This window comes from Schistocerca piceifrons, chromosome 4, assembly GCF_021461385.2.
Source record: "Schistocerca piceifrons isolate TAMUIC-IGC-003096 chromosome 4, iqSchPice1.1, whole genome shotgun sequence".
NCBI lineage: Eukaryota > Metazoa > Arthropoda > Insecta > Orthoptera > Acrididae > Schistocerca > Schistocerca piceifrons.
The window spans coordinates 332,020,965-332,033,840 of record NC_060141.1 but is presented as its reverse complement, the minus strand read 5'-3'; the positions used below and the strand labels follow the sequence as shown (position 1 = coordinate 332,033,840).

At 41.5% G+C, this 12,876-nt stretch overlaps 1 protein-coding gene across 1 annotated transcript in view; it reads right to left on the bottom strand.

Moving 5' to 3' along the window:
- The window catches only part of LOC124795262 (glutamate receptor 1-like), a 396,377-nt gene that overhangs the window by 182,278 nt on the left and 201,223 nt on the right, over positions 1-12,876 (bottom strand). The window contains exon 2 of the mRNA XM_047259207.1: positions 4,912-5,061. Coding sequence (XP_047115163.1) covers positions 4,912-5,061 — 150 coding nt within the window. The remainder of the gene's footprint in view (positions 1-4,911; positions 5,062-12,876) is intronic.

Below are 12,876 nucleotides of genomic sequence, written 5' to 3'. Positions count from 1 at the left end.
CACCGTTTGCTTACGTTCTTCGTGAAGTCGCATTTATTTCCCTCCATTATCGTGGACATATTCAGTTAAGAGATCGCTGAATTTGTTTTTCTGTTTTACTCGTATTCTCTGCTAACCGTTATTATGAAGAATTCTGCGTTAACTTTTTTCGTGTTGTGTGTCTTAGGCTGCGACGGGGAACCAATCCAGTACCGCTTTGCAGGTTGGTCGGTGTATCAGATCAAACGTGCCATTAGTCGAGAGCCCGTGCTAGAACTGGGTTTGGGCCAGTAACTAGTGGGCTACGCGTTAAGGCATATGAACACTTCTAAATACGACGTAAGGTGACCACACGCTCGGAGACACCGTTTGCCACCTCACATTTTCGTTAGTGGACAAATGGTGGCTTGCGGAGTATAAATGTAGATGTAGAATTATTAAAAGTCCTTACATGTAAAAGAATGCAGGAATTCTCCGCTGATTTCAGTACCATTATGATGTAACACTTTGGTTATAAAACTACCGTAAAGAAAAAATAATTGCCCAGAGGAGTATTGCACTTCCCTGACGATCACGGGAAAGTAGCATGATTTGTTGGTGTCAAATCCCGCGTGCTGTCCATGTGATCATAACACGTGGTGATAAGTAGTAAGATCAGAACTGATGTCTGTATACTCGCTTGAAACTCGCGAGCGGATCTCACAAAGCCATCTCTGAACGTGCCGCCTGCGAACGCTCGGAGACTCAACTCGGCAGTCTTCGCACATGACACTGTTGTCGCGCACATGTCGGCTATACACGAGTTCGTAAATATAATCGACAGCTCGCGGCATGGTCACTTTATGAACAACTGGTGGGGATGTCGAGTACTGTTTAACACTGCATTGATGGATCGTGTAGCAGTTAATAATATTGTTCTGTATATACGTACACACACACACACACACACACACACACACACACACACACACACATGGTGTTGGGAGTATAAGTACAGAAATTTCTAAAGATGACTGAGGGCAGCGTACTGAACAACATTTGCAGACTACCAATTGCAAGTAGTATTATTTATGTTGGGTAGTATCTGCAGTACGTACGGCACAAGCAACCCATTTTCTTTTATTTTTCCCAGGGCGGCAGGTCAGGTATTGCAATGAGGACATATGGTCGCAAAACGGGTAGTCTATACTGATAGTCGACCGAGCAGAAAACATCAGGTAGTAAATTATGCGACATGTTTGCGGGAAGAGAGTTAGATGCAGAGAAGAAACAACTAACTGACTGAAGTGAGTACATGTTGAGGCACCAATCATTACAGTATCTGTACCTACACTGATGACACCCTGTGTGTGTGTGTGTGTGTGTGTGTGTGTGTGTGTGTGTGTGTGTGTGTAAGAACATGCTGTTGGTCAGAAACAGTCTGAAAATCGTGCGAGGGTGTTGCAGTGTAGGCTGTGCTGAGGATGTTAGGAAAAATCATCGATACGTGCGCTATTTCCGAGTTAAATGGCACTGAAGTTAGAAATCAAGCCATTGCTCGCTGTAATGCAAGTGGACCGGCAGATACAATTGGTTCTGGGCGCTGCAGTCTGGAACCGGGCGACCGCCACGGTCGCAGGTTCGAATCCTGCCTTGGGCATGGATGTGTGTGATGTCCTTAGGTTAGTTAGGTTTAATTAGTTCTAAGTTCTAGGGGACTGATGACCTCAGAAGTTAAGTCGCATAGTGCTCAGAGCCATTTGAACCATTTTTTGATACAATTGGTGCCAGTTTCCTCATAGCGTAGATGATAGCGGATGAGACTGTTCAGCCTTTTGCTCGGGTTCTGTCCTACTACTATCCCTTGTTCAAGTTTTGTATTGCTGTATTATTCGGTTTAGGAAACCAAAAGAAGAACAAATTTGACGTCGCCCTCTCTTTGCGCTCGCTACGACTTGACTGGCTAAGTTCAATACTAATTAAATCGGAAATGTGCAACGTACGTAACTGCACATATTTGCTATTCAACAGTTGGGGCACTGTTCGCTAATTAATCTTATCCACCACTGCAAGGTCGTACCTAATCGGATGGGAAGGGGAAGAGTCGGTATTTGTCCTGAAACTAAAAACCGTACACAAAGCAACAATGGCATGTGCTTTAATTGTCTTGAGGGCAAAAACTGCATAAAAAGCAACAATGATATCGGTTTTTAATTTTCGCGATTCTCAAAATCCCTATAAAATGCAACAATGGCATTGGTTTTTAATTGTTCTGAGGCCAAAACGCGTATAAAAAGTAACAACGAAATCGGTTTTTGTTTGTCGTAAGACGGCTGATGATTCTAGCAGTTCCAAGACGCTATGCAGCAGCAGTAGCTTCTCTGGCTGTGCAGACGAACATCTTCTTGCATAAAAATGGTAATACACACAAAGGGTTGAAACGTTGCTGACGTACAAAAGACTCCCATAGCGTTTTCCAGTGACGGTACAGGTAACAGGACCCGCAGGTGTGGGATCGATAGCTACGATGCCACGGCGTAAGTTAAGTTGGCACTACTACGAGACACCGACGACATCCCGTCTAGCAGGCGCTGTTGAGATCTACGAGCTCCGCTGCAGATTCAGCCCATTTTGATCAAGAGCAGACGGCCGGGACACTTCGCTTGAGCTTCGCACCTCAGGACAAAGTTATGTATTACTCTTGCTGCTAAAGTAAAGGTGATTTTAGTTCACTCTGCAGTACCGAGAGATTTTCACCTTTTCCTGGTCCTACCCACGCGCCGCCTTCCAGGCGGGATACCAAACAGGTCCCCTCCTCGAAAAAATACGGCCCTACAGTAAACACTGCACTATGTAGTTCCGTTCGGAGAATACAGCGGTAACGGTTGACGTGCGTTCGGATTTTCCGTTGCCCGTATTCTGCAGTTCTGCTTGTTGACATAACCTTGGAGATGCAAATGGGCTTAATCTGTCCACAGGACGTTCCGTGATCATTCACTGTGCACTTCAATGCGCGCAAGAAATACGAGAGCAAAGATTTGTCCTACTGAGAGGTCAGTATGAAGCAACTCCTGAACATGGGTAATTTTGTACGAATAGCAGTGCAGTATATTTCGTAGAATTTCATGTACCATGCTCACAAGCATGTTCAGAGTTCGGGCAATTCCCCACTCACTGCATTTTCACGCACCGTCGCTGGATCCCTTCTGCAGTGCTGTGGCCACATCTTCAACTGACGTCAGATCATTTGTTTTCCTCCCTCTGCCGCACTGCTCTTCAAAAGAACCTGTCTTTTTGAATTTAGTAATCATTTTCTCCAGACCCTTGACAGACTTCGGACCATTGCCTTTTTTCGTACTCTTTGGTGTTAGGAGCTTCTGCAGAGCTAGCGGTGCACAGTGACCATTCTTGTAAAAGAGCTTTACCAGCACTGCACGCTTCTGCATTGAGACGGTCATTCACAGAGTCTCTGGCACAAACTGGAGAACAGCCGCGTACACTGCTTCTTTTATTTTACATGTTCTACCGCTTACAGCGGCATCCATTGGCAAAACTTTCGTAAATTTTCTTTTTGTTTCCGTAACGTTTTTTTACAGCGCTTCGAAACTGAAACTTTAACTATAATCACCCTATATACATATGCCGACGTTATTACTAAATGCATCCAACCTGGACCAACGTCCTATTATTCTTTTCTTGGCTGCCGAAGGCAAAGACCGATAGGCATCCATCGGATAATAAAGAAGTGTGTATGGGACAGTATGTCTGTCGCAAACCACCGTTGTAGAATGGTGCACTACAGCGGATGATGCCGTTTCTTGATAATACACCTCTGAACATCGCAAATGCGAAACGCAGAAGTCACAACAACTCGAGTGGGAGACACTCGAGAACATGCCCTGCAGTCGTGATCTCTTCTCATAGGATTACCACCCCTTCGGTCCCAAGAAAAGGTGTTGAATGGCGGTTGATTCCTGTCAGATGAAAATGTTCAGCAGGCAGTTAAGGACTTCTTGACCCAGGATATCTTCAACTTGGTTCGTCAGTGTGATGCTTGCCCCATTGCTCTCGAAGATTTTGCCTGATTGGCGTACTGCTTCTGGAAACTTTTTGATCACGCCTCATAAGATACTTGTGGTCTATTAAGCCAGGGAAGGACCTCAAAATGGCCTACAAAAAGTACCTAAGATGCAGCACACGTGCGCCGAACAAGATTTGTAAAATCTTCTCACTCTCTTACTCCTCCGGCTTCGTGGTACATTTACATATTGTAAAATTGACATTTCTGGTAATTTTACCTCACGATTTTGTGAACTTTAACTGCGTAAAATTAGCAATTAAAAAGTTTTGTTTCTCAGGAATTCTTGCGATGAGACTAGTGCGCTTGTAAAGACTAAATTTAGATAGTATTCGAAGTGTAATTAGCTTTTGCGTAACGTGTTAAAAAGTTTTTTCCTCTCCTAACCGTCACAGGAAAGTTTATCTTAGTAACGTCAACGAAAGCTCTGCATTGCTACACTTACAGCAGAAGATAGGGCACTCACTTCTGTGCATCACTGTTTTGCGCTCCTGCAGTCTTCAATAAGAAGAAACCAGCCGACGAGCAGGAAGTGACCACAGCACTCCCTGTTCTCCGACTCGATACCCGCAAACCTACAGCGGGAAGGAAGCAAGTCAGTATAGCACTGACGTGACAGTGGCGCAATATACACTGAGCAGCCAAAGAAGCTGGTAAACCTGCCCTAATATCGTGTAGGGCCCCCGCGAGCACGCAGAATAGTCGCATTTCACATACCGTTGAGAACACAAAAACGTGATGTTTTCTGTGCCTATCACATCTTAAACTATGCGTAACTCGTCCTGAGACATCGCCTATGAATAAGGTGAAATTAAGCGTTAAGGATGTTGGACTGTATGTGCCATATATTGCTGCGACTCTCATCCTTTACTCACTGAGCCTGGACAGTTTGAAGGCGTCTGCAGTGTTGATGACGTCGACAAAAGCCTGCAGCTCGAAACGCTTGCCATCCTTCTGGTTGTGGTTCAGCATGGCGAACTTGAAGGCCGCCTGGACCTCGTCCGTGCCCTGCTCGAAAATGGCTCCTGAAACACAGAAGAAAAGATACATGCTATAAGGCTACACCTGGAAGGACGTAGTTGCTTCGCCGAGCGGTAGGAACCGCATTCAGTCCCTCACAAAAGAATCAAATAATCTACACCATCGCAAAACGAGCTTATGTGGAAAAAGGAAAGAAGCTTTTCCGTTGTCTGTCTTCGCCACGGGAACATCATTTAATCATTGTTGACAAGTGTAACACTGACAACTAGTAACATCCACGTTCTTTTAGTCAACCGATGCCGATAATTCTAGGTCAGTAGCAGTGGCACGACAGGGAGGGGTACACGCTTCTGTCCTGGATACTTTTTGCATTATAGAAGCTTGTGTTACCATGCAGACCCCGGTTCGAAACGATGAAACCAACTATATAAGGAAACATATTTTCGCCCAGTGCTCTATTTACACCTTTATAGTTCTCTACAGCATAACGATGTTAATTTTCATGTTGTGTTCACTTCTGTATCAATATGGATTCTCAAATGAGGCGATATTCTCCATAAGTGGCAAATAGGAGCCTCAAAACAGGCAAAAAATATAACTTTAGGTATCTAATTGTATCAAATACGGGTGATCTTCCTTGTATCCTGTTGTTATACTTAAAAAGTTGGTTGTCTGTCGCCTCTGCTTGAGAGCACAGTGTGCTCTTGACTGGCGTTATGATATGACATTGCTGTATGTATGTTGGCTTTTATTACATCTGTATACTGCGAGGTCGTTATCCAAATTATCATGAAACAACACACAACAAAGTTATAACACAAGGGAAAATCTACACAACTGTCTACAATCAGTAAACAAATCTAACATCGCACAAAATGAGCGAGTTCAATGGTCGTTACCCTCACTGAATCGTAAGTAGCTCACCGCTGACTTTGATCACTGTGCACAACGACAAAACCATCACAGTCACACCAACAAACCTAGATGTACGACAGGTTCTATTTATTAGTGGGTGTGCTGACGATGGAAAGATGTAGTACAGTAAAGCGATTTTGAAATTTAAGTCAAGTATGTGCATAACTGCTTTTTATTTGCTCTGATTGATGAACACAATTCAAAGGAAGTTGACAGAGAGCAATTTCCTCTAAAATCTAGAGTGAATTAACACCAACTGACGCTAACTCTGTGGGAGGTACCAAATTGCGTGGAAGACTACATGGAGAAAACGCAACAAGGTATCCTGTTCTGGGAAGCTTTCAAATTCAAAATTAATGAGAGAAAACTACAAATTAAAAGTCGGATCAGCAACTCAAGTTGGGTACCAGAACAAGCTAGTACCTATTGCAAGTTGTGACCCTTATACTTTCCCAAAATCAGCGAAGTGTCTGTTCAGACAGAAGCCAGGAGACGAATAGCCGTGACACTTAGTTCTCTCTCCTCAAGTCTCTAATTTCCAAAAAACTTCAGATGGAAGTGACGAATCAGTGCTGTTGCCAATGTGTCAGACGAGAATATCGCTTACACACGAATACAGCACAAACTTCCCACTTTTGGCGTACGCCCATTTACAACCACTAGGTTGGCACCGCCCTGGAGCAGTGTCTCTCTAGTTGGTCAGCTTCTCTGTGCCACGCAAGGTGGTGAGGGTGACACGTTTAATGAGAGGCCTGATACCAGATTCACATAAGAGTAGGCGATACAATTCTCAATTGAATTATTTGATAGCTATGCTTACTAGTGTATTTGATACGTTGCATTTTTATTATTTTGGTCTACATTCACTATTATGCTCCTTCCTGTCACACAGATTAATCGTTGTTTAACATCTCATAAAGTAATTTAATGACTTGCAGACAGCAGAGTTAACTATCACATTTCATACGCAAAATTACGATATTATACGGACGGGAATTTCCTATGTGCATATTTCAGTTCAGTTAGTAGTTTCAAGTCTAGGAAGAAAGATATTCGTGTTCGTATCACAATTTTTGAAAAAAACTGGCAAATTTACACTACAGAAATCTCCATAAAATAAAACAAAACAACACTAGCGATTATTCAAAATGTAAAATTTTCGAACCTTTTCACCTTTAGCGTGATTTTGAAAACATCTTAATGTTTTAATTAATAATACTCCAGCAACGAAATGTTTGTAAAGGATGAGAACTGAAATACATAAATATTTTAGTTACGATTTGCGTATTTCAAAGGAAGATGCTCGAAAACTAAATTTCACGAATTACTGTATGCAATAGATCAATATCCAACAAAACAAGTTATTTCACATGTTTCCTCTGTTTATGTGGAACTTGTTGAAAAACTTATAACTTCATGAATATTTAATTTTTTATTATAAATATGTAAATTTATTAATAGCAATAATGAATGTAATACGCTTGATTGTTATTCGTTTATTCGGTTACGTAAGGGCCAGTGGCAGATCATTTTGTGCATCAGATGTATGGCAGTGCGAAGCAGCTATGCGATAAAATTCCATTTTCCACGTTGACTGCGTTTATTATGATAACAGCAATTTATTTTACACGCTCAACGGAATTCGGTGAAATGCCATTTTCAAGTGCTTACTTATGTCCTCATAATTTTACACAATCAACATGTGGGTGTGTACACAAAATATGTCGCAGTAGACTCGAAGGAAACAACCTGAATACAATCAAGTTAGAAAATAATTTTTTCGGCACCCCATATGAAAAAATACACTTGTGATGTAAATTTGTATCAGTATGAATCAGATTTTGAAGCAGGTTAGAGGCAGTGCCTGTTATGTTTTTGGAAAAAATATTTTTTGTTTTTGCTTTTGCAGGAATCACTCTTCTGACTGGTTTGATGCAGCCCGCCACGATTTCTGCCCTGTACCATCCTTTTGATTTCAGAGTAGCACATGCATGTTGGATGTATTTCAATCTTTGTCTTGTCATATATATATTATTTTTTTTTACTTTCTACAACTTCTTCCACGATAATGGAAGTTAATTACTGATGTGTTAACAGAGGCTCTATCATCGTCTCTTTTCTTCTTGTCATTTTCCTCCATATATTCCTTTTCTTAATGATTCTGCAGGGTATCCCCTTATCACATATTTTATCAGTCCACCTAATTTGCAACATTCTTCTAGTGTGCCACATCTCAAACACTTCGATTCTTTTCTTTTCTGGATTTCACACAGTCCATGATTCACTTCCGTGCAATATTGTGCCGACATTCTCAGGAATTTTGTCCTCAAATTAAAATTGGTGTATGGTACTAGTAGAGTTCTTTTGGCCAGGATTTTTCCTCTTCGCCTCTGCTAATCTGTTTTTTATGCCCTCGTGGCTTCACCCTTCATATATGTTTGCTCCCGTGGAAGCATAAGTCCTTCACTTAATCTACTTCGTTGTCCCCAATTTGGATGCTAAGTTTCTCACTAATCTCATTTCTTCAACTCGTCAATACTTTCGCCTTTTTTCTGCTTACTCTCAACCACTGTTCTGTGCTCAGTAAACTGTTCGTCCCAGTCAACAGGTCCTGTAATTCTTTTCCCCTATATTGAGGATAGTAAGTACATCAGCGAATTTTGCCACTGATCTCCTTTCATCCTGAATTTTAATTCCACTCTTGAACCTTTCTTTTACTTCCGTCATTGGTTCTTCGACGTTGAAACTGAACAGTTGCCACGAAATCCGAGCACTTCGTTCTGTTTAACATCATTATCGTTGCCTCTTAGTTCTTGTGGAAACAATATATTAATCCTCTTTCCCTACTAATTTTCCTCAGAATTTCGAATAACTTGCACCATTTTATATCGTTAAACGCCTTTGCTAGGTCGACAAATCCTACGAACGCCTTCTGATTTTTCTTTTAACATGCCTCTATATCTATCACAACATGAGAACTGCTTCTCTGGTGCCTTTAACTTCCATAAAATCAAACTGATTTTCATCTTACAGATCTTCAATTTTCTTTTCCATTCTCCTGTATGTTATTATTATCTGCTAATTATACTACAGTTTTCGCTCTTATCTGCCCTTGGTACACCAGCATTGTTTTTATGAGATTTTTCGGAATGTCTCATGATATATTTCCAGTTTCATATATTCTTCACACCAACGTTTTTAGAAATTTCGAACGTATGCTTTCGATACTTCTCGCCTTACTTCATCTCAAGTCTTCCAAATCTCTGTTAAATTCTGTCTCTTATACTATAGATCAGGGATCCCCAAACTATTTTGGACAAGTGACCCCTTTTCCAAAATGAACTGTTACCTCAGACCCCCATGGCCAAATTACCTACTTTTAAGATCAACCCCCTTATTCATAATGGTCCGCTAACTTAAAACAGCTGCTACAGAGTGTTATTTTTCATTCTGACTTAGGTCAATAGAAGAAGACAGAGTGAGAATTAGCAATGCTTTAAGTTAGCAGACTATTATGAATAAGGGGGCCTATCTTTAGGTTTTTCCTATTGATACAAAATACATAGGTACTAAGGTACCAAATGATCATGAATTCGTTCGTGTTTAATCGCGTAAGCGTCAAATAGAGAGCAAGTCAAAACGCGCCTGAAAGACGTACGCTATAACTCATTATCTTGCACAAACTTGTCCACACAGACTTGCCGAGTTTTTCATCTTGTACGAACTTGAGACTTTACATTACTACAACAATGCTATTTCCTACAAAAATATTAATTATTCTTAGTACACGTAAGACAACATAAACAATACAGTACCTACCTATATTGAAAGTTTTAAATAAGAACTTGTGTTAATTTAATAGGGGTCGATTTTTAGACCTCTTCGACCCCCAAAATCAGTTTTCGTTTATGTCGACCCCTAGGAAACCGAAATCGACTCCAAAGGGTCGATATCGACCACTTTGGGAATCCCTGCTATAGATTCTACGGCTTCCATTTCTTCGTCTGTCTTGTCGTCATGATTTTTCTCCCCACTCGTAGAGGGTTTCAGTGTACTTTTTCTACCGAACCACTCTTTCATCGGCGTTTAATAAAATTATTCTCAACGTTTCTTTCATTCACTTTTGTTGTTGGGGGATGTTTAAGGGAGACTAAACAGCTAAGGTCATCAGTCCCCATTCACTTTTGTTGCAGCGATATAATCGAAGTAGCCTCCTTAGTTTGTGTTTCGCGTGCTCCACCCCCAACTTGGTCTACTGTCGTATTTCTTTCCGTCAATAAGGAATATCTGCCGAGTTTCCACCACCATATTTATGAATTCTTCATCTATTACTAAGGTATTATTTACTCTCCAGTATTCTTTCATGGAAAGTCGTTTGATTCTTTAAATTGATTCTGGTAATAGCTGCACAATTATGAGAAAAATTTACATGCCAGATTTCTGATATAATGACGTTACGCACTAAGTCTAGAGAGATGTAAATCCGGTCTACTCTGCTCGCTGAATGACCAGTAGCGTAGCTGTACATTAATGAGTCTGCGTTCGTTGCCTCCCACTTAAAATTTGACTCTTGGTCTTTTTTTGTTAATAATAGAGTTAAAATCGCTACCTAATACGGTAGTGAAACAGACATAATTTCCTGTATGAAAAAGTCAGTATTCACCTCTCTATGATTGCTTCCAGACGGACCATACACATTTACAAGTGTTGTATCCTCTGTTTTTGCAGACATTCCTCAACGCTTATGATTGTCCCACTTGCTGCTATTTGAATACTATTTTTTGTTTATATCACCGTATCTGCACTTTCAGGGCTATTGAGAACTACTTTGTACCCTGCAGTTTCATTTAGACTGTTAGTTTGGACTGCCTGCACTAATTATGTACAAGTTTTGGGAGCATATAAGAATCGGCGTGGACACGTCCGTCTTAGCTTAGTTGATATTCTGTTGATATTTAAAGAAAAGGTTTTATAATTTTGGTTTGAGATTAGGCTTCACCTCTCTTTTCCTCAATTTCCTTCTGACTCTACATGACCCTACAGTCTCCAGCTTCTGTACTATCTTTTTCGTGCTTTACGGTTGTCCTCGTGGGAGATCACTTCCGAATCAGACGCTGTTGTAGCATCAATCTGGGTTCCCCGTGGATCACTATTGGAAGTTGTTGAGGGCTCTTTTTTTACATCGTTTTCTCCCTCTTCGTTACTATCTGCAAAAAGTTTCCTCTTAGGCTTTTCAGTCGAACCTTGACTTGGGTTTCGTGATCCAGCAGACTCAGTTGCGTCCGTCTGCTGTTGTCCTATTTCTTCAGAAGGTGAATCCACAGATGTACCATCGATGGAGCTGCAACACTTGGTTCCGGAGTTCCGATCGCCACATCACCCTGAATGACCTCCATCGTGCACATTTATGACTTGTCTGTTGTAAACTGCGCGATCGCGGTTGCAATGTCTCTGTGATATTCGGACTGCTTGGAGTTTGTTGCCTTTACATTGCTTGTATCAGCTGTGTCATCATCTATAGTTATACCTCGTGCATATAATTAAAGTGCAGCTTCTCACGATCATCCAGTGTGTGCTGTAATTATGGTATGACAGTGAAACTTGCTAAATTTGCTAATGCGTTAATGCAGAACCGAGTTATACTGGGAAAAATTAGTTCCAATTTTGACCACCAGGTGCAAACCTCGCGTTCTACACTGTTTGTATGACGTTGTGACATCCGCATTGTCATTTGACAAGCCATTACGGTTAACAATAAAATCAATATTATGCCTTTACCACTTGTTTGGCCTTTTCTGCCCTTGTCCAGTTCTTAATCCATTCCATCTGGAAACATTTTACACGTCTTTTTTGCATTCCCAGCGCCAGATGTGCACCTGGTGGCCAAAATTGGAACTATTTTTTTCCAGCGCAAATCCGTTCCGCGTTGAACACATTAGCATATCTACTAAGCTTCGCTGCCTAACGATTGTTAGAACCCATACTGGACCTCTGTTGCACTTTAATTATATCCTCCCAGTACTACCACGAATAGTCTAGAATTGAGTGTCAGGTAATGGATCAATATTACTCGTTCCTAAATCGCTCCCAATCTCCTGATGTGCACATAAAGACGGAATAGCGCGTTCGTTTCAAACATTTTGAATTTCACTACTGTGTTCAGACTTACTGTCCACAGCCTCTGCAACAGAATTCATTTCAGCTGTTGTGGCACTATTCGTGCTACGAACACAGGAAAGAAAGATACATGTCTGGGAGAGTCCTGTTTAACACGATCTTTTTTATTACGTATGAAACATCCTGGTGGTTGCCCCATATATGTAATGCATACTTGAGAGCCCTCAATACGGAATCGGCCAAAACCTTGTTCCGAATTGCACGAAATTTTCATAAGTCTGCAATTTTAGTTTTATTGCTTCGTTTGAACTTCCATGGAGATGTTAAAGACATGCACATTCGTCAAGTTGCCTTAGACTGAACCAATGGTAAACTTATAGACAGATCCTGTTGATAATGTTATCAGCACACTCACGAATTGCTCGTTCGTCTGCTAAGTTACAGCAAAGTTTGAAATAGTAGATTGACTCGTAAATACTAGGCTACACACTGTTTACCTGATCTGTTGCTAGTTTCATGTGGGTATTGTATTGCATGGAACTGGGGACCTAGAAACGACGGAGAGGCTTCGCCCCCGCCGTAGCCCTGAATGGGTCACAACCCCACAACAGGCTACAGCAGTCCACTCATCTCACCGCCGCCCCACACCGAACCCAGGGTTATTGTGCGGTTCGGTTCGGCCCCCAGTGGACCCCTTCCCTCGGGAACGTCTCACACCAGACGAATAACCGGCAATGTTTCGATGGTAGAGTAATTATGGCATACGCGTACAGGGAGACAGTGTTTGCGCAGCAATCGCCGACGCAGTATAACTGAGGCGGAATAAA